Raw genomic sequence first — 22,860 nt, 5'->3', positions numbered from 1 at the left:
GAATTTCGAACTATGCAGGTCCGTGCTTTTTAATAACGACCACGGAGCGCTTCTTAAAACTTTCATATCTAAGTGTATCGTATACCTCGTATAATTAAAACAAGATTAATTTAAAAACGAATTTTATTGAGTACGAACAGCGTTGTTCGTATTTACATGATCGTCATATTGTTAAAGAAATGTAACAACAACAAGATTATTGTAAGTTTAGGCACGTAACGACAACTCCTTACACCTATCTTCGGAACCAGCTAATCTAAGACCACTCAACTGCGGACACCACACGATGCGCATCGCTATAGCTTCGAACCTTCCTCCGTTACGACAAGAATTACACAACGCAGTTGGCAGAGTCTCAAACGCAAGAGAAACAAATATATTATAAAATAACAACCATTTGTGTATAACAAATTAAAATTAATATAAAACAAACCATTTCGTTTAATTGATGACCAGTTTTGTGCTGCACACACGAAGCATGAAATTCATTAAAATTCTACATATTGTTGTGATACATTATATTTGTCACAGCACACGAATACATATTATAGACCTTTAATCGATTAATTTAACGTAGTAAAGCGTATCAATCACGAGCGAAAAGCTCCATCGCTTCGTTAAGGCGAGTCACTCGACGATTACACCATATCACAGACTAACAGAAATATTAATAAAAAACTTATTCTCACTACACGTATGGCACTAACTACGCTAATATCGGAACTAAACGAATTGTTAAGGCAGTATTTGTTTGGTGCTCGCCGCGTGATCACCCCACTCGGCGACAAAACTTTCATCGGTTACATTTCAATTACAATATAATCGATTCTCTACCAACTATCGGCATCCACACTTCCCCAAAAAAACAAATACCATCGCTCGGTGATAACAATTTATTAATTATATGTAATGATCCAAGTTCGTGGCCGCAACACTACCCTACATTAAGCTATGAGCTGACTTACTTGATGGCATCAATTTTAAGTTTACCGTAATAGTAATTTTTGCTGTAAATTTTGGTTTCCCATCAAATAGGTGAGGTAAACAAAGTGGCAACGATGAATATAAAAGCAATGTTATCGCAAAAAGAGGGTAGGACGCGGCCACGCGCCCTCGGACGTGTGATATTTTGGCAGTAGCACCAGTACCGGGTAGCGTTACAGCGACGCGCACTTTCTCGGGATCACAACCGAAACTTATTGCTATTATCACTACAGAAAATTGCACTACTGTGTGTCAGTGACTGCGAGGAGGCTATTGCCGAACAGACCGAATCTAACGCTCGTGCGTCGACACTATTGCACAATGCGATTTACAAAATAACACTTAATTATATTTGATCAAATTAATTTTCTCAAAATTTGTCTAACAAAAAAATCTACATCAAACCTTAGCACACTATTCACTACGGCATACATTCATAGATAATAAGGAACAATATCGTCAATTGCTTGCGCTCGAGGACTCGAATTCATCTCTGTTCGATTGCCTCACACTGTTCGTAAATACGGGAATCGATCGATCTTTGGCCAAAATTCATTAAAAATATAACTCAATCGAGAAGGGCGTTTATTTTGAATTACAAAAATATGTTTTTCAGATCGTCACATTGAGTCTACAGTATTTTCAAAAGCCTGCATGCGAATACTGATAACAATCACCATCCATGAGCCATACTTTCGCATTCACACCGCATATTAAAAAAACAGTCGTTCCCTCACAATCCCTATCAAACGTGAAATTACAAGTTTCATCGAATAAACAAAATAAATATTGCACACTGATGATTTCAATCGATTGAACGAAACGCATGTCGCTTAAAATAGGACATTTTCATGTCCAAAGTGCAATTTTCAACAATCGCGGTAGTCGTGAAGTCGATGAATCTCGTCCCGACACTCGCCCGGGATGCAACAATTCGAGCCTCAAAGCAATATAAAATATAGAGTTAAAATTAACTGTGAACCACACTAATCGCAGAGTCCACCGCTATCCCACATCGTCAACAGTAACTCAACTCGGATTTCTACATAGCATCGGGAACGAACACGTTCCTTTACGTTTAAACCGAAATTGCCGGATTATCAAGATTTTCATTAGCGAAATACCCTCAAACTTGCCATTCATATTTAAAAAGCTGAATCGACTGCAGTCTTTCAACTAAAGCACTATCAAATTGTGTTTACGTTATGATAAAACGTATACGTGAGTTTTGTATCCACAAATTGTGGTTTAAAAATAGTCAATCACGACCTTATCACGAATAAGATTTTGAGTCGCCACAAATAAAATGGATTAAACAGACGCAGGGGTTCTCACCGAGCCGAGTTATTGCTACGAAAGGCGATTCAACTGTCGGACGCCTTCGCCTCCGGAGTCGCGTCGGCGAGCTCGTCGAGGCCCGGAATGGGCAGGTCCTTCAGCTGCCTCTTCTCTATCTCTGCCTTGAACTGCTCGATTTCTTGAGGGCTGGAGTTTTTTTGAAAAATTACTATTTCTGCTTAAGTAGTAGAAAGTTCAAATAGTCAATTTTCCAATTGTCCACTAAAGGTTCCCGACGGGAACGTAAAGATATGTTAAGTGGTCCGGTTTATTTTTGCTTTCGAAGGATGATCGATCAGGTTGCATGGATTTTGAAAGGTCACAATATTAAACTTAGAAGGTCGCCATCGGGGTCGGCGAAGACCCTCGTCGACCGGGATGAAGGCTCACCTGATCTGCACGAAGAGGATGCCGTTGATGAGGTTGAGCATGTCGATGACGGAGGCCATGGCCGGGGGCTGCACGTGCAGGGGCGGAGGATGCGGGTGGGAGTGCTGAAGCGGCTTGAGCTCCGCCAGGCGCTTCTGCACGACCACGGCCTGCTGCGTGAGGTGGCGCAGGCACTCGGACGACTCGCGCGTCTTCTCGTGCTTCTCGCCCAGCTGCGGGAGTCGGTCGGTCGGTCAGAACGTGAACTCTCGCGTGGATCAAACCTCTCGCGGAACACTCACCAGAGTCTTGTAAATGGTGTAGGTCTCCTTCTCGTGCGCGAGCGCGGCCCTGAAGTCGGCCAAGCACGAGAGCGTGCGAGCCACGAGATGTCGGGCGACGGCCGCTTTGAGGGACTTGGCGCCGTGCGTCGCGTTCGTCACCCGCAGCGCACGTTCCGCGAAGCGCAGCGAGAGCTCGTACTCGCCCACCGCGTGCAGGATTAGGGCGATGTTGCTCTGCGGTAGCGAAAAATCACACTTTGTTAAAAGCATCAAATTATATTTCTAATTTGTATCTGATATTTAATTTTAGTTTTTAGGTATATACAAGTATTTATACCTTCCTTGTTAGTACTATTTATTTAGCCCCCGTTCAGAAAATAAGGCTAAAGAACTCACATCGAGCAGCGCCATCTCCGGGTGGTTCTCTCCGCAGATGAGCAGGGCCAAATAGCGAGCTCGGTAGAGCAACTTCAGGGCGGTGCTCACTTGCCCGTTCGCGAAGCAATATAGGGCCAGGTGGGACTGCAATTTCACAAATTCAGAAGTGATCGTAAAAACGAGATAAATTTTAGCTTTTCTAAGAACAAAGTTTTGTGAAGAAATTTTAGAGTCAAAAATATTTTTATTTTAATAAAATTTGAACATTCTCCAAGCCTCAAATTAGTTTTAAAACTCTCGCTGCATCGCTTAATTTGTAAGTAAATACTGTAGTAATACTTTGTGCCAATTTTAGTGTAGTAGTTTTATTCTACGAGTACATTGTCTCATTTAACCTATTTTAAAAGAGTAAGTGTGGAGTTTCTTGCCCATTCTTCTCCACACGAAACTACCTTTTGGAAGGGGCAACTAGAATCTTCTTTATATTTTATTTGACGTTCAAAAGTGCCATTTTAGGTGGTCTAATTGAAATAAATAATTTGACTTGACTCATCACTCACATATTCGGTGATGGTGTAAGGGTGATCGATCCCGTTGACCCGCTCCGACATCAAGACGGCCTTCTGCTGATAGGCCATGGCGTCCCTGTGTTCGCCGGTGACGTAGCAGAGTCTGGCGACCATACGAAGGCATTGCGCAATCTCCCCGTGCATGGCCCCGTACACGTTGTTGAGCAGGTTCAGGGCTTCGGCGATCAGCTCGTGGCCCTCGGAGACGGCTCCGGCTTGGATCTTGTTCTGCCCGGTGGTGTAGAAGTTGTACGCGTCCGAGGCCTGTTCGAAGCAAAGGAAAGCTAGGAGTTATGGCCGTTAGATTACTTAAAATTGTGCATTGTGAAGTTCAATTCGAATTCCCAAGGATAGGGGGCAAATGAGCCTACGAGCCGCCCGAAAAGGGCAATGATCGCAGCTCATGGACACCCATTTTCTCATGGACTTTGAGGGAGGAGTATTCTCTTTTTTTAAACAATTGGAGGTCATCCAGTTCTACATTCACAGTTCGCTAATTCGCAAAAGAAAGTGTCTTGTGGAGTGGACCGTGACAGACTTCACCAGAAGAGCCATCAAATGGATGCGGATGAAATGTTAAGTTAATAACAAAGATAAAAAAGCTCGCTTTATTGTTCTTCGTTTCTATAATTAATTTGTATTTGTACTTCGAGAATTGTATCTGACAGTATAAGTTTTAAGAAGTAAATAAATATAGTTACTTTTATACGTCAGTCACTTGAAATCAAGGATAAAGGAGCATGCTTGTCAATAATATCTTCGCCTGTCTCATTCTAATACTGTCTTGGAGATTAATTTCCTACTTTCAACTTCCAATTTTCGAAGACTGTTTCTAATCGAAATATGTATAAGGGAAAAGCCATACAGCCAGAAATACGTATAATTTAAGAATGACAATTAACACGTAAAAATCTTGTCGTTTGTTTACAAGCATGATACGTCACAGGGACGCCATCTTGTCTGGAGAAGCTTTGTGGCTGGTTTTTGAAATTATGAATATTTAATTATAATTTTCATGTTCAATAATTAAAAGAAAAAAAAATTCTATAGCACTAATAGTCAATCATTTGTCACATTATGAAAAACAGCACTCACCCTAGGGTTGATGTGCTTCACCACCGGGAATATGTTCATGATGTCTGCCGACGTGAAGGTCGTCTTGTTTCTGTTATCGAAGTCGTATTCCTTGAGCATTATCTGGAGTCCCACTTTGAGGGCGAACGACCTGGAAGGGACAAATTAACAATTATTCATTTGTACAAACATCTTATCAGGATCATCACAGTAACACTCCTTTCCTATAACGCGATAGGACTGCGTTATACGGAAACGCGTTATAGGGGGCTTTACTGTAATATCAATTATGTGACGTACCTGAGGAGTGATATTTTTTGGAATCCATATTTCTGTATGACCGCGTCCATGCTTTCAGCGGTTAATTCGAAACCCCAGTAGGCCTGTGGACGATTGAAAATATTGAGAGAGTGGTTGAGGAATAAAGGGAGATGAGTGAGTCGCTATCGTCACCCACCTTGAGCTCCTGCTGGATCTGCGCGAAGAGGTGCGCGGGCGTGAGGGCGTGCCAGTGCGGCGCCGGCGAGGGCGTGGCGGCGCGGTGGCGGTGGCGGGCGCGGCGCCGCGGGCGGGTGGAGCGGGGGCAGGGGCAGTCGGGGGGCGACAGCGCGGGGCTGGGGCAGCCGCCCACGAGGCAGTTCAGGAAGTGCGCCACGCACGCGCCCGTCGACATTGCCTCGCAGTCCTATTCAGATGGCGCGTGAATATTCATACAATAGTCGCATTTAAGACATAATTCAAAATTCGTCTCCGACACTATCGACATATTTATATGTTCTCAAAGTGAATACACAGTAGCGATATTGTGTATATAATGTATTTAATATTATATATATATACTTTATTATATTTAATTTTTCTCGACATTATCGTATTGGCATGTATGTAGATATTTCTGTAATAAATAAATTAGCGACGTTTAAAGAAAACAATAGCATTCGATCAAAACAAACCTGCAGGTACGTGGTGTAAATGTGCTTGGCGGCGCGCAGGATGAGCTCGGCGAGGGCGATGGAGTGCAGGTAGGCGAGCGAGGCGTGGGGGCGAAGCGCCATCGTCACTCGGCCCAAGTAGCGCACGTTGATGCCGCGGGCGTGGAGGGCTTCCGTCAGCCCCGCTCCGTCCATGGGGGCCGAGGAGTGCTCCAGACACTCGCGCACCTGGAATTACACCGTCGATGAATGACGCCGTTATCTTTTTTATTCCTTTCAAATCTATTTAAAACAAATAGTAGAACATACGAATGCCGGTATCTGAGTAGTGAGCAGGAAAGCCGCAGCCTCCTTGACCAGATGTCGCTGCTTAGCGAGCAGTTCGGGCGTAGCCGCGTGTTTGATTCCCGCGGAATACACATCGGGGTTGAACCGAACGTCGAACTCGGATTCCTTGAGTGAAGCCACGGCGCGGGCAGCCGCCGCCACCACCGCCCGGGATCTTTCACCGGCTAAAACGTAAATTTTTTTTAAAATTTAAGGACATTCATAAAATTACCATATTTTACGATCTCTTTGATCATTTATAGTAATTCGTATAATTAAGTAACTCATATACAGTCGACACTCGATAATTTGAAACTCAAGGGACCTGAGATATATTTCAAACTACCTGAACTCTTAGTAGTATAATAACAAGCGTTTATATAACCACGTTCCCACGTACTCAAGTACATAAGAGTTCTATAAATTTTCGTGATTTATAATTCCAATTATTCACAAATGTTTATTTAGAAAAGTCCCTAATATTTTTTTGAGTGAGTGATTATATTCTATCATTGACCAAAGAATTTTAAAAACAATTCTGTGCATTATAAACACCTCAAATTATAGAAAGTAGGGAAGCCCAGACTTCAAATTATTGCATGTTGACGAGCACTTTTTCATTCATTCAAGTTCAAATTGCCGAAAGGACCAATTAACATTGAATTTATTAAATTATAGAGAGTCGACTGGATATATCAAGGTCAGAAATATAACAATACAAAAAATATTGATATTCGAAAAATATAAAAATAACACAACGTACAGTCACTCTCCTGTTTGTCCCCACCCGAAAATGAATCGGTAATACTTTCGACAATCTTCTTCGCGACATCTGTATCGATCTCCGACAATGTCTCATCCAGCAACTCTTCACTATTCTCCGTTTCCTTCTCCTCCTTCTCTGCCTTCTCTACCTTTTCCTCTTTCTTCTTCTTATCCTTTTTCTTCTCCTTCTCTTGGCCCTTGCCGTCTTTTTTCTCAGTCTCATTCTCTTTCTTATCAGCGTTAGCTTCGATCGACTTCTGTTCGGTCGCTTTGCGTTTCGCACTCAGCTGTTGCAAGTGAAACGCGGCGTAACGAATGAACATAAAGTAACGAGCCCTGAAAAGTTTCACAAGAAACTTATTTTATTTTACTCACAAAAGTTTGCCAACAACACACACAATATTCACGAAGAGAATGAAAATTGGTAAGATAGGTGAAAATAACTGAATAATAGGAGATACTCACTCGACAAAACTATCGACTAACTCCTGTCGGAGGCAACACAGTTTGTGCTTGTGAATGATCGGGAAGCCCATGGACTTGATGTCCTCTCTCAGTTCGTCATCGTCCACTGCAAAGGTTATTTAGTCAAATTAAAAACTGCTTCAGATTAGATTTCCTTTAGAGCTTTACAATTTTTGACGATTTTACCAATGGCGCTACAACCTTTTAGGTCTAGATCTCTCAGAAGATATATGTTTCTGTTCCGAAATCATTTCTAATAGACAAGTAGGAGATAAACCTTCTTTGCCTGACACACGCAGTCGAATTTTTGAGTCTAAGGCAAGTCGGTTTCCTCACGACGTTTCCTTCACAGATCGAACAAATGTTAAATGCGCATATAGAAAGAAAGTACGTATATATAGGTCCACCACCCCAGGGATAAGCAAACACTGCTATATTTTTGAAGATTTGCCGTATCTAGATACAAAGATACGTACACTGCAGGAAATTGACGTCCGGCGGGAACGTCCTCAGCAAGTCGAGGATGTAATGTCGTCCGTCGTTCCCGATGATGCCCTTGCACTCCACGCTCGAGCAGAGTTCCACCGTGTCGCCGTTGGCGCTGATCACCGAGTGCGGCATGATCTTCAACTGCTGGCCGGCTTTGCTCAGCTATTCGAAGGTGCATTACACGATTATTATATATTTATAGCCTATACACATACTACTAATAAAGAATCAAGACGTGCGACGTCAAGACGACGAACAACAGGCTCTCCTGACGTTAAGTGATACTGCCGCCCAATCACATAGCCAGAAGGCTCGCAAGTACGTTGCCAGCCTTTTAATAATTGGTACGCTCTTTTCTTGAAGGACCCAAACTCGAGTGGATTTTAAAAACATTAGAAAACCAATTTTTCTATGATACGAATTGCTTTAAAAAAAGCTTAAATTATTCATCACGATAAGATGTAATAATAATATTTTATCGGATTATAACGCGATTAATTGGCATCATTTTCTTATAATTTAAGGTCCAAAATTAATAAAAGTAGGTCCAAAATAAAAACTCACCAATTCCATATACTTCGGGTGCGACAAGACCGTCGTCCCGAAGTCGATGCTGCCATAGACAACACTCTGCTCTTGCTCCTTCTCCAGAATACCGGGAATGATGGACTGCGCCGTCACCCTGTAGCCTCGGTAGTCCACCACGACGGTGCCCAGCGTGTGGAGGCCGTTGGTGTCCACGGCGCTGTACACGCGGACCCCTTGCAGGTCATTGCGCTGCAAAGTTCAATACGTTTTATATATAGACGAGTGAGTGAGTTTTACCAAGAGCGCAAAGGTTCTTTTATATCAAAGGCACATTGCTCACTAAAATATGGTTAATTTTACAATTATTTAAGTTCAAAGAAGTTTATTCTCATTAAAAACATACATTAGAAAAAAAATATAAAAAGTAAAACATGTCACGCCACCGTCGTACGCTGTTACTGCATTAGTCTATCTACAAAAAAACTTTGCAGGCATTAAACTGGTTCACTGCTACTATTTCTCGTATCTCAGAGGCAAGCTGTTGTAAGGACTCGCTCCGAAATAAGTTCTGTTATGATTTTAGCTACATGTATATAATTAGTGTTATGCCGACTACGTATACGTATACGTGTGGGATCGAAGTAATTTTTTAAATCTTAAATGGAAGTTGGTTAGAGCTGCTTAGTGTTAATTAAGTTTGTGTCAATGAAAAGTTTGCTAGTGCAAGCAGGAGTAGGATTTTAATTTATTCATTTTAGAACCTGAAGTCGTTTAAGTTACTAGACAGATATGAGCAAATGTGATTTTACTAATGAACTTTTACTATTCGAACTTCACTTTTAGAAATGAAACACCTACCGGCGCAACAAAGGCGGCTGCGTCTCCTCCGAGGTCCTTGTAATGGTCACGGACGTCGAATCCGAGAGAGAAGAATATATTGTTCCATATGAACATTTGCATCTTCGGCTCTTCCCCCGGGTTGATGGCCATCACGTTACCGTCCACCACCGCCATCGCCCCTCGAGTGGCTGCAGCTACGAAGTCGCTATGCACCTAAACAAATATACTATGTACTAATCTGTACAAACACTAAACAATGAATATGTGAATATAAACTCCAATCTAGAAAATGTGATCTATGGATCTGAATGTCAACATGAAAATCATTTAGTATAGCGATTTCTGGCTCTATCCCGTTACGAACCTTGAAAATGGCCCGTTCGCGAAGTAATCTCTCGGGAAGAGTGGCGCGAGGCAATTCGCGTGTGGTTTGCAGCTCTTCGTTCCAATCGCGAGTCTGCCCCGGGATGTGCTCTTCGTATCCCAGTTTAGAAGAGAACGCTACACACGAAAACCTCTCATCAACCACACGTAACACACACGTGTTTCAATTAGAATATCAAGCATTAGTACATTGTCTTTCTGCGAATAAATTGAATAAAGCGTTCACAGAAGAGTGTTTCAAGTCTTATACAGTGTAAACTCTTTATAACGAACTTCAAGGGACCGAGTATTTTATTCGTTATAGAGAGGTTTCTTTATAGGGACACAAGAATTAATGTATAGGTATTGGGTTAAACGAAAAACTTAACTCATTTGTACGTTATAGACATTTTTTCGTTATAACCCATGACGTTGTAAACAGTTTACACTGTATTTAAAAATAGAAATGTAAGGAAATTCTTTTATAGTATTGGTTAAGATTAACGTGCAAGATTATGGATTAGCTCAAGGCAAATCTTTACTGCCTCAAGTAAATTCTCGTGTTTAAAATGCTTTTTTTAAATTAATATTTATAAAATGGAATCAGGATTTATAATCGAGAAATATTAATAACGCATACGAATTTACAAAATAATGTATTTATGAATCGAATTTAATTCTAAAGATTATTCAGGATTACAGTTAAGCCATAAAATATTTTCCATTGAACTACTTTCAAAGTCCGGTGAACGTGCACCGGACCTCAACCAACCTACGTTAATTATACACATTAATTTAAATAATGGCAAGAGTCATTTAATTACACCTCATTATCACGATATCATTTGAAGATTATATTTTTTATGGAATAATCATTGTATCAATATTACTTCACTTCGCTCTATTTGTATTTATTATTGTAAAATAGCCTGCACAATCAGTTACGTAGCTTGGGAAAGATAAAAATGTCATTAAATTATAAAAACAGCTTAACTCAACAAAGCCTTGAAATGTGTTTTTTTTTATAGGATAAACGGGCAAACGGGCAGGAGGCCCGCCAGTTGTTAAGCCGCCGCCCATGGACAATCAATGCGAGAGGGCGCGCGAGTACGTTGCCGGCCTATTCAAGTAACCATATAAATATAAAATAATACTATTTCGAATTTTAAGATCCTCATTATTTATTGTAATTAGTAGACATAACCGTTAATTTGTTTTTATGAAAGTCACCTTAACACAGCAATTAATAGTATTTATGTATATATAAAGTAATGTAATAATAAAGCCAGTTTAATTGCGTTGTAGTTATTGTATAAGTTTATATTGTAAGTCAGAATTTTGCATAAATTTTTTATTATATTAAAAAATAAATATTTTATTATTTTTTAAATTTTACTTTATTTAATCTGTCTCTCGCTATCCATCGCTAATTATGTAATGTGTGGTGAAAGTACTCACTATCCTCGGCACGGATGGCATCAACGGTGTGGTCGAGCATGGGCGACGCCCATTGGTACACTTGATAGGGCGTGGCCACTCTCTCGAACGGGTGCTTTTGCATACGCTTCTTCTGGACGAGGGCGAAGTTCCTCTTGAACGCCGGAGACACGATGTTCAGCAGCTCTATGAGCGAGTGACACAGCAGGGACGGCGTGGACGGACGCGGGTTGAACACTTCTTCGGTGGATCTGGAAGGCACGTTGCTCATAATCCAAAATGTCTTCAAGAACGAGGGAAACTTTTTTTTTTAAACTCAATATAATACAAATTCCCTAAAGAACTTTCTCCAAAGGCAAGTAGCTGACTGGAACAGTCTTCCGGAAAGTGTAATTAGTGCACCCTCTTTGAACTCTTTTAAAAATAAGTTTGATAATTTATTCAAACTCGCAAATACATGTGCATCAGCTTATTAAGCTGCTTGTATTTATCTACATAATAATAATAATATATCAAAATTTGAGTTATTTATTTTACTACACTATTTAATTTTACAATAGCTTATAATAAAAATAATAATTACTGGTTTAAGTAGAATCCCCTGGGACAGGCTGTGATGTGGAACTGCCTGTCCTCGAGAGTCATCACATGGAGATAAAGCAGATCTCCACACATCTTCCGAGGACCGGGAGGGGGATTCCATCCTGACGTTGTCAGAACCTATATATGATAAAATAATTTTAATTTGACTTCTAGTACGGAAATTGAAGGGCAATGCAATCATCTTTTGTCTATGGTCCTACCTTAAGGCACTGCGGGGCTTTGTTTTCCTTGTTGAGTCCGGGATGCAAGGGCAGCAAAGGCCTCTCGGTCGAACCTGGCATTATATAGTCTGGAGGCGTACAGTCCACACTTTCAGGTCGAGATTTTTTCTTTTCTGCAATTGCGATTATTTTTATTTAATTTAATTTCTTAATCAGATTTCAGTATCTTTTTTAATACATATCCTTTAGATTTTATAAGTAAATTTAGACATCAATTTGTCTATTACTATTATTTATAAGTTATGTTGTATAGAATCAGTAGTATAGCTATTAGAAGAATCAAGGATTGTAAATAGGTACAAAGTGAGATCACGTTTATAAAACTGTACCTAAAATATCTCCCTGAGTGACAACATTTAAAAATGCCAAAGAACTGCATTCCTGGCCAGCATAAGAATCCACATAGTCTATTGACTTCAATAGATCTCTCACGTGGCGAACGTGGATTCGAGCCTCGCGCATTGTATATGGTTCTTCCACGACCTAGAAGACAATATAGATTTAAATCTCTTCAAGTTTTTTTTCAAAAATCCAAAGATCAGCAAGAAGCGTTAAATTAATTCAATTGTAAATTAAATAGTTTGCCATCTGAGCTATTTTATGCGGTCTAATAATTTTAAAGTACAACTGTCAAATTTCATTTTAATGTGATCATAACGATTTCTCTTGATTGCAATGTTACTATTATTATTAAGAATTAATGTTGGAAAACATTCTGCGATATATTTTGTGTGAACAAAGTGATAACATTTTCGACAAAAACTTTAAGACGCTATAAAAAGATATTCTTAATATTTTAACCTTAAAATTAAATACAAATTGCCTCTTGTGAAAAATAAGTCACCTTAATAACAGAACCATCCTTCAAGCCTTCAATATTTTTCAATTCAGCGAAATTATCCAATGTGACGCCATCTAATTGAAGCGAAAAGCAGGTGCGATGGCACGTATCTTCACGATCCATTAGGACTTGATGGATTTCTTGCACCAGCTCCATACTTGACACCTGAAAATCAAATTTTCTTTATTGGTTAAACTGTGATTTTTTTAACGAAAATATTTTCGGTGTGAGGGCCACGAAAGATCTTGTCTACTAAGAAAAATTATGAAGGATGCACTAACTCTACATTATGATGGTTGAAAAGCGAATTTAAAAAAATGTAATGGCTTAAAATCAGAATGTGGTACATACGTACCTACATAGAAAAGTTCCTTTAACATAAAATATAGAAAATGTGTGTATGTGTGTAACATACCTGAATATCAAGCGGTTCAGCGCCAGGGCTCATAATTTTGACAGTGAATCCCATATCTTGAATAAACACCACCTCTGCATCTCCTTTCTTCTCGTCGCCATCTTCACTTGGTGACGATTCCCTTTCCTTTTCACCGTTAACCACTTTTTGCGCTTCACCGTTGGCTTTATCTGTATCCGCTTTTACCTCTTTATCTTTTTTGTCATTTCCACATTTTTCAGATGATTCATTTCCCGAATTTTCGAGTGCGCTATCGACTTCTTTTTTAATACCATTTTCTGAATTGTTTAGCACTACATCCGATATAATATTTTCTTTCGACTTACTAGAATTAGTTTCATCCAAATCACTGTTAGAAATACCATTAGAAACTATTTTAGTATTATTATTGCTAATATCACAATGTGGATTATTTTGTGGATCACCATTGACATGTGTCGTGTTGGTTCCATTTGTTATTGGTTCTTTGGTACCTAATTTATCTTTTTTACAAATATTATCATTTGATATTGTCTTCTCGCCATTGACTTTTGTCGCATCATGGGAATCTCCATGTGTTGATTTCTCGTTCTTGTTTTTAGATTTCTGGCATTCTAGATAAAAGACATACTATATTAAATCTTTTGTATGTTTATGTGTGGTATTCACGTTTAAATAAGTATTTTTATCTGTCTGTAAGATCTGTATACCTATGATTAATAATTTTAATAACATATGCTAAGCGTTCAAAAACATTTGAAAGTTAAGAAGGAAGGCTCGGCAGGTAACTTTGAAACTTATTTATTAATGAATAGCGTGATTTTTAACAGACCTTCATTATTCGGGAATTGTAAAGGCGCATTACTGGAAGTAGGTGACAGGGCTTTCTTAGTGGCGGCGGCGTAGGACACGCGTGGGGTCGCAACTCCACCTCCCTCATCATCGGCACGACCATTCGGCGTGTTGGCGTGACCATTACTGCATACAGCCTTCGTGCTTGACTCCTTGGTCATTTTTGTTGACTGCTTTTCAGATTTATCTGTTGAGAAATAGATTGGTTAATAAATATTGCGCTGGGAGATACATGCATGTAATCATTACGCCGTTGTGAATCTCATAAAACATAAAAAAAACATAGTGACATAAGATGTCACACAACTATCAAATTAATTTAAAGGACTAGGGAGGAACAAGGAAAATTAAAGGACTAGAAGACTCAAACAGGCTTATAGCATTTATATTAAATACGATAAAAAATTACTAAACAACTTAAAAATAACATGTTTTAAAACCCAAAAATTACCGCCGTCTAAATAAAATTTGAGTTAACTGGGTAGCTACAATGTTCGATCAAACGATTGTACTGCTCATAGCCCCATGCATACATATGAATATTAATGGTCGGTTCATAATACGCATGGGTAACGGGTGCCTTAGGGAAATCGAACACGCATGTATCGTCCCGTGACTACTGAACACGTGGTCTGCGCTGGCGCAACGCCAACTATCTCCAGCGGAGAGTCAATAATAGACGGCAACGAGATGCCGCCAACAATAGACGCTACACAAACTCAACTAACATTAGTTTAGACTTATTATAGAATAGATTTTATTTAAACCAATGCTAAAACCTCATGCTTCGTCGGTAGGTACACATTTGTGAATATCTCTATGTTTTATTATAAAACTTATATCTTACTAACTGGACCAAATTCTTATGTCATTTATTATTTGGGTAAAAGTTCTTAAAGTGTATAAGAAGTGGATAACAATAAGACATAGAAATCACAATAAAGCTCATCGTAGACGTATATTTTATTTAGAAATTTCAAACTGGTCAAAGTACAATGTTCTGTTATCAAGTGGAACAAGATATTATGGTATGAAGACAAGTATTTAGCGCAATGATTATTTGCGTAACATAACGACTCGTCCAACCATACACCAGAGACGTTACGATACATGAAGACCCCTATCACATAATACCTTAAGGATGTGTGTGTGACCTATATAGGCCTACAGTTTCGTAGGTGTGTTTGATAAGACTAAAACAAACGAATTCTTAATAAGATAATTATACAGCATAATGTCCAAATTTTTAAAATGCGTAAGTGACACACTGATAAAGCTCCGGAAAGATACGAGCTGAAATGTTGATTTTATCTGTGTTGCCTTTACCAAACAAGATAAGAGGCAAGACGCCTGCGCCTCGAGATACCTACTAAATCAAAATTTCCGATAAACAGCCATTGACACGGTTTTTTCTAGCGTGTGAACGCTATCGTTCAGCGTACAATTTTAAAATAATAAGCATCATGAGTTTGGGGCACATTATGTCCCTTCTTTCTGTCTTTCAACCTATACGTCTGATTCGTTTTTATAGTCTAGCCATCAAATTTAGTCTGTCAGAAAAACAATCAGTTGGGCGAGCATCGCAATTGGCTCTTCGATTGAAAGTCTTCGTCTGGCGGGCAACAGCCTATTAATATTTTTACTTGTAATAAAATAGTGATATTTTCCAGCTATGACTTATCGCATCAAGACCGCAAAATTATAATACAGTATCTTTAGATAGAGATAACTCTTGTTGTAGAGGTTATGATGAAGTTCACAGAAGACATAATGCAAGCATTGACGTCAAAACACGAGCCATTGATTTAAAATTTAGATAAACAGCAATTGTTGACTACGACGGGCTGAACAAGAGACCAATCAATGAATTATGCAAGAGAAACGACTATTGTCACGCAGCGACGAACACAGAAAACTTAACCTCTAGCAACTTATGGAAAATTATTCCCTTGACCTTTTATTCGGAATCTTCGAAGAATTGCACTACGCATATTTTGATTTACTTAAATTAGAACTATTTTGCTATAGTACAATTTTGACACGACTGACATTTTGAATAACTCATTGTTACTGATGTCATATTGATTAAAATATCATAAACATCGATTTCATTTAAGTTTCTAATGTTGTCTTTTACTGAACCAAACTTATATGTAACAGAGCCAGGAAAATTTTTAGTCACGTACCCCGCTGAAGTTGGAATAATGTTAGAATAATATATATAAATACGTTTTACGTGTATTTATAATTAAGAGTATCATGCAACCGCACAACAATCAAGAAGTAATTTATCGCTTACGTCGCCTAGCAGCATCAACAATGACCACAACTTATTTATATGATACCAATTCATTGATACATGACGCACTGGTTACTAATAAGATCTCCTGTAAACAAATTCTAAAACGCTACGGTAAGGTCATTGCTGCAATAATAATGCATGGCAACCAACTAAATCATGTTACGTAATAATACGTTGGCTGTTAGCCGACGCTTGCATTTAAAAGTAAATTCAACGCAATTATATTGAATGAATGAAAATTTTCAAGTTCACTTATCTTTTGTTATAGCTCTTTCAGTTTACAAAGTATCAAACTAGGGTTCCTAGTACGCGTAAGACTAAAAAATAACTTAGCCTTTTTCAAGAACATAAAAGAATTTGTTTTTAACTAAAAATGAAACGGAATATTTTACATTACAGACAGATGGATACAGTGCGAGAGGTGGATTAGGTAACTTTAATATAAAGTTATAATTACATGGCGAGAAAGAAGTCTTAGTGACCTATGAGATGATAGATTTAGACCAAATAATGGAACAAACCTTTTTTGAACAATGAACAATTTATAACATATTTGTTAGATCGTTCATATTATTTAGATCTATTGATACACGCTCGTTTAGATTATTAGATAATAAAAAATACCTTGTGTAATTTACGTACAAAACTCTATGACAGCATTTCATTTAACACTTAAGTAATTTTAATTGATTACATCCTCTTCCGGTCAACTATGGGTGGTTGGACGATTAAAACCCCTAGTAAAGCTTTAAATATGTCTAGTGCGATAGAGTTTTCCTTTAGAGACTTCAGGAAACTTGAAACGAAGACGCTCTAAATAAACCTACACACAGTGAACTCTTTTTAGGTCAGTTTAAAATATTACAAAATGTGGTTTTTCTATTAAATTAGTGTATCACGACTGGGTCCATTAGCACATGAATTGTAAATATTACATATTTATATAAGTACATGGTTGTTGACACTTATTCTATCATTTAAAAATTGCAATAGTGTATAATTATTATGAAATTGAATATATACATAGAACAAAGTGCAGAAATATTAAATGTCATTTTTCCTTGTAACTAATACATCTCCTACCACTAGATTATCAAGTCGTTTCAGCGATTTAAACGTATAGCAAATGGCATTTAGAAATAGGTTTTGATTAAAATATTTAATTAATATACGTAGTGTCTATCTGTGATACTACGATATATCTAAAGATATTGCAGCCATGTTTCCATGTGAGAAACAACCACAACCTGCCTTGATACAGTTTTTTATCATTATAAAAAATAAATCACACCTTATCAGTTTCGACTTATCGTTCAGTATCAATCAAGAACCAGTCATAAGTAAGCAAGCGACCTACAAAGTAGCCATAAAAAAGTAATAACTTTGTACTTTACTATCATCATGACCGTCGTTTGCATGTATTGCTAAGGACTGCTTTTATAAAGCATCAATCCAATCGCCGGGTTTGAATCCCGACAAAAAATTATTGTTGCATCGTAGAGAAAAATTACAAATTATACGCATAAATGTATCCGTAACTATTTAGAATAAAGAACATTATATACATATATTATGTTGGAATACGGAAGGCTTTTGTGATACCAATATTTAAAATTATCAGTATGTTGACAAAATAACACGTTTTCAAACCGCTTCCCCACTATTTACGTAAATCATTATGGATTCGAGGGAATGTCAAGTAGTCACTTAAGGTTATCGTCGAAGAGTCCTATAACAATACATATGTTTTCCTAGTTCAATAAAAGGGCTAAAAAGACGACCAAATAATAATGACACTTTGCAATGCGAGCATTAACAGGATAATTTTTTTAATTGATTCCTATTTTATCTTCTAAAATTGGAACCTGTGTCAGTATCAGAAGGAAAACAATTATTAAGTATTATAAATAATTAATTTCGTATAAAATTTAATGGAATGCTTAAAGTAAACTTTTATCTTGCAATTTCCTAATTAAACCTGCGGAAAAACCTTAATTTTTTCTTTATCATTCGCCAATTACACTGTACAAAAGAATTCACATGACTGTCACAAGAAAACGTTTGTTACCAAGGAAATGGAATACATATTGTTATAGAAATAGTATGAAATTTAAAAATACACGCGTCCGACCATGGAAAAAAAACGATTCTGAGACAAAAAAGTTTGGGCCAAACATTTTTACGTACAGCCGTGTCGTCGTCAATCCCGTTTTAATTTTGAACATTAAATAAAATCGTGGCAGTAGTACTAATACAAAGCTACTATTCACAGTATGTACCATAGAATGGCTTCAACACAATAACCATAAATGCAGTTATATATATTTTAATTTAAAATCTCATGATCATCATAATGTGTTGTAACATTTTAGGCAAAATACTAATAGTTTAATTAACGAGTTGAATTATGTAATTGTCGAAAAACTATAAAATTATTTTCATGTTTCTGTTGCTTTATGGATGGCCGTACTGTATTCAAGTGTACATTACACTGAAAATTTGCACTGGAAGAATAGATCAATTTGGAGTTGTTTTCTTTGTAATTAATCAAAGATCACTTGATGATTGACAACACTGATTGGCAAGTAAATCAGCTGTCAATTGAAACTATGTTATTATGAGAACACAATTCTACATGTTAAGTTAGAATAATTATAAACCTTTAAATTTTGAAACCAATAACAATTAACCAGTGAATTGTCACAAAGTTATCCAATTTTTTCCATCTTGATATATTATATTGAATCAAATAAACTATCACTATGTACGACTAATGGTAATAAAAATTTACCATAGAATATTACATTTAAAACATATCATAATGAAGAATTATTTTATATGAAAATTATCCTCTTTGTACATGATTAATTCAGTTTCCCTATTAAAGTTTTTTAATTTAGAACATAGGTTGCCTAATTGTGACAAAACTGTATTTTGATAACAAATTAGTAATGTAGTAGATAAAAATATTTAATCTGACCAACAAGAACAAAATAGAAAAGTATGGGACATATTTAGTAGAAGTCACAGAAATATAATTTTACCTCCACATGATGGACACATGTTTTATGTCTCATTAGGATGAGACAAAAAATAATGTCAAGCAACACATGATGAATTACTTATGTTTTTCTTTCTTTATGAAATTTTATACATTAATTTCCTGTACATTAAGTGTAATATGTATATTGAAGTACATTATAGAGGAGAGGTATCTATATCAGAAAGATATTTTAAAAAAAAGTTGTTTGTATGAATTTTAATTTAATAAAATAAAAATAAGGGCAGACAGTATTATTCAATAAAAAATTAAATTAAATCTGAAAATAAAAAATCTAACAGAATACAGGACAAGGTATAACCTATACTGCACCTAGAAAAGAGATTATAAATTTTTCTTTTTTAATTAATTTCAAAAGATTGAGACAATAATAATGTTAATGTATGCTCCAAATAAGTGTTAAAGATAACCCTAGCTCATAGATCAACTATTTGAAATAGTTTAATTTTATTAGTGTCCAATTTATGCAATACACATGTTATTTTCATATCTATAAAATTGATTATGTGATAAAATTATTGACTAACCAAGTCATGTGGTCAAAACAAATCTAATAGAATACTATTTCTAAAAATAAATTCAAATATTTTTTTAGTAAATTCTAACTAGACACTTATCAGTCAAAATACTCATAAGATTTCAACTTAAAAACATGCACTTTTACATCAAATTAACTTTTGAATAATATTATATACTACACAACACATCCTCTCCAAAAAAACTTCTTCCAAAGCCATCTCTGTATGACCTCTGAGCTTTGACCCTTAAACAGGTAATGTTTATAATTTTAATGGTGATATTATTATGATTTGAATTTTTCATAGTATTCAGATAGATATGTGGTATCTAACTACCTATTAACTAGAAATTATCTCTGAGCTTCAGGGGCTCTTTCTACAAATTATTTATTTTATTTACTATTTAATATTAGTTTACAACAAAAAATTTCGGGTTTTAGCATTTTACATTATCTTTAGCAATATTAATTAATGTTGTGTAATGTTGGATAAATTTAATTAAATCATAGCGTATCTTAATTTTTTTATATTTAAGTAAATTAAATTTTTTAGGGAAACATTATTGAATTTACCGCAATAAAATATATGTATGTATGTGCGAATGTTTTTAATTACAAGACTACAATTGCAACTATATTTTTTATAGATTGATCACATGTGTACTAGTCACATGACTTATAATATAATTGAAATCCTTGTACGTATATATTTAAGAATAAAATTAACTTAGTACCTTAGAGCGATGTTACATAACTTGGGAAGAGAGAAAACTTTACCTTTGTTCACATTCTCGGCCGCACTTTTACCGTTCACTTTGTTATTAACTGGACATTTTTTCACTTTATGAGAGGCTAGTCTCGAAGCATTGTCGTTATTCACTTCACCACCAAGAGCCATAACAACACGAGGAATTAATCCGGCATCGACCAGGGCTGCCAGGTGAAAAAAACGCATGATCGTACACCAACTACAAAAAAATCGTACATCAAGGAAATTTTGAAATGAAAAGATCGTACAACATAAAAGTGAAAAGTTTTTATTTAAAATGAGTGGCTGCCTTTGCCTTGAAGAGTGTAACTTTAAAACTCCATATTCTGAAAACATTTCGACGTCACAAACAATCCACCTGGCTTTAAATTGGTTTTTACCGGGCCGGAAATCAAATTTTTCCCGATCGGGACGATACTTCTCTGTGTTTGTTCCTCTATGACCTGTGTTGTAGAAAGCTCTCCTCTTTTGGCTAATTTATTTTTTGGAGTACCTGGCGCAGGTCACTCTTCTTAATTTTCACTACCCATTCTTTCTTAAGCGTATTGAAGTAACGCAAAAAACACTAAAGACAAAATGCAGATCAAAAGAGGATAACATAATCACTTAGAGCTAGAGACTGATGAGAAAAACAGATGTTTGACAATTCCAATACAAGTCTTTACAAGAGAACAATAATAAGTTTTGTAACAATGCACACAACTTCATATAAAAAAGGGTCTTTAGACATAAAAGGTCTAGGCATACGTTAGGTTGTTGGAAAATTCCTCGAACATAATACTTGCCGGTGGAGTATATATTCGTTTCATTACAAAATGTTACCAGGTACAGAAAAATCGTACATTGTCTGTACGATCTTGGTCTAGCGATCGTACATGAGTAAAAATGACAAAAAATCGTACAAGTACGATTTAAATCGTACATCTGGCAGCCCTGGCATCGACTGACCGACCGCGACCACACTCAGCTAAAAGAGCACATGCGGAACAGATAAAGCTCAATTTCGTTTAACAGAATTTTATTTTTCTAGATCAACTGTTCAAACATCTACTGTTGTGTCAAATATTTAAAATGACATATTGTCTGCGAAATCCAGACGACTATAATCGTTGTAAATCTTATACAGATAATAAAAGCTAGACCTTCCATATTATATATAATAAAAATGCTTCATGCTAATGGGGCGTTCCCACGGAGCGTTAATCACGACAGTCAACTACGCTAGTCAACTGTCGTTCGTGACACTCACGAAAGTGTGAATTGATGAAACGTTGGTTGGGGGGTATTCGTGCCGTTCACGCTTCGTGTTTCGACTTAGTCATTATCAAAACATCGATATATAAATCTCTATCACGGTATTCCTCCAAACTTGGATCATATAACACCTTTTCCATAGAATATAACTCCAAAAAACGCGTAGTTTCACTGTCGTTAAACTTAATTCCACGTTGTTGTGACGACATCTTGGCTTCACGAACGGTATATCACGACTGAAAATCAAACACGTTTGATCTATCCACGCTTGTGTCGTGCGCCGTTCCTCACGAAATCAAGTTTAACGCCTATGCGTTCACACAGAAGTGTATTTCACGAAAGCGTGGTTGACTGTCGTGATTAACGCCTCGTGGGAACGCCGCATATGAGAGCAAAATATTAAAGTTTTGTACACCTATCGCTGACCATATTTTGATACCGCCTCCGTAATTGATGGCAGACAAGAGATAGATCATAGATTATAATATCAATTTAATATACAATATTGTAATACATATTTACAATTTTTGAAACAAAAAAAAATATTTTTAACATATTTAAAATATAACAAAGTCAATAAAATATTAATATTGACAACAATCAATTTCGTAACTTATTTCCGGAAGCAAATATCTCGCGGAAACCTACAGTAATTAGTATTGTCCATAGTTTCTTAAATCTGTAAATAGTGACTTTTAACTTAACTTAAAGGGTTCGAAAACATAGTCAAATAGCTAAACAAAATATCAAACAAAAAATAAACCTATTTTAACTACAAGCTATATAAAATGGAGGAGAAAACTACCAAACTTTGCCACTAGTAACGCTGGTATCGCTTGACCCATAACAAATGCAAACAAACGTCAAATCCCCTACTTTATTATTATAACACAAGGTAAAACTT

General features: G+C 36.8%; 1 protein-coding gene across 2 annotated transcripts; it reads right to left on the bottom strand.

Moving 5' to 3' along the window:
* Window positions 1–105: 105 nt before the first annotated feature.
* Window positions 106–21,713, bottom strand: LOC125054177 (clustered mitochondria protein homolog). Of its 2 annotated transcripts, XM_047655916.1 has the most exons (25): window positions 21,652–21,713; window positions 20,711–20,862; window positions 14,034–14,240; window positions 13,223–13,815; window positions 12,811–12,972; window positions 12,296–12,449; window positions 11,946–12,079; window positions 11,726–11,862; window positions 11,164–11,393; window positions 9,707–9,843; window positions 9,361–9,555; window positions 8,539–8,751; window positions 7,962–8,136; window positions 7,486–7,591; window positions 7,019–7,356; window positions 6,238–6,440; window positions 5,950–6,156; window positions 5,454–5,681; window positions 5,297–5,379; window positions 5,018–5,147; window positions 3,914–4,186; window positions 3,372–3,497; window positions 2,994–3,209; window positions 2,713–2,924; window positions 106–2,469 (listed from the first exon to the last, which is right to left on the bottom strand). In XM_047655916.1, the coding sequence occupies exons 2-25, from the start codon at window positions 20,829–20,831 to the stop codon at window positions 2,349–2,351; spliced, it is 4,701 nt and encodes a 1,566-aa protein (XP_047511872.1). In that variant the 5' UTR covers window positions 20,832–20,862; window positions 21,652–21,713; the 3' UTR covers window positions 106–2,348. The 2 variants fall into 2 exon arrangements, with proteins under 2 accessions (XP_047511872.1, XP_047511871.1); XM_047655915.1 differs by lacking the exon at window positions 21,652–21,713 and having other exon boundaries at window positions 20,711–21,359.
* Window positions 21,714–22,860: the final 1,147 nt, after the last annotated feature.

The sequence above is a fragment of the Pieris napi genome, chromosome 11 (genome assembly GCF_905475465.1).
Source record: "Pieris napi chromosome 11, ilPieNapi1.2, whole genome shotgun sequence".
Classification (NCBI taxonomy): Eukaryota; Metazoa; Arthropoda; class Insecta; order Lepidoptera; family Pieridae; genus Pieris; species Pieris napi.
Note: the sequence above shows the minus strand (reverse complement) of the source record. Positions and strands in the feature narration are given on the sequence as shown.

Bases quoted from the DNA above. Each gene is read 5' to 3' on its own strand.
- LOC125054177 (XM_047655915.1), bottom strand. From the start codon at position 21,038: ATGTTTTCAGAATATGGAGTTTTAAAGTTACACTCTTCAAGGCAAAGG. The intron at 6,157-6,237 runs GTATGTTCTACT...GTGTAATTCCAG, and splicing joins CTACTCAGATACCGGCATTC to GTGCGCGAGTGTCTGGAGCA. The intron at 2,925-2,993 runs GTGAGTGTTCCG...CGACTCCCGCAG, and splicing joins ACACCATTTACAAGACTCTG to CTGGGCGAGAAGCACGAGAA.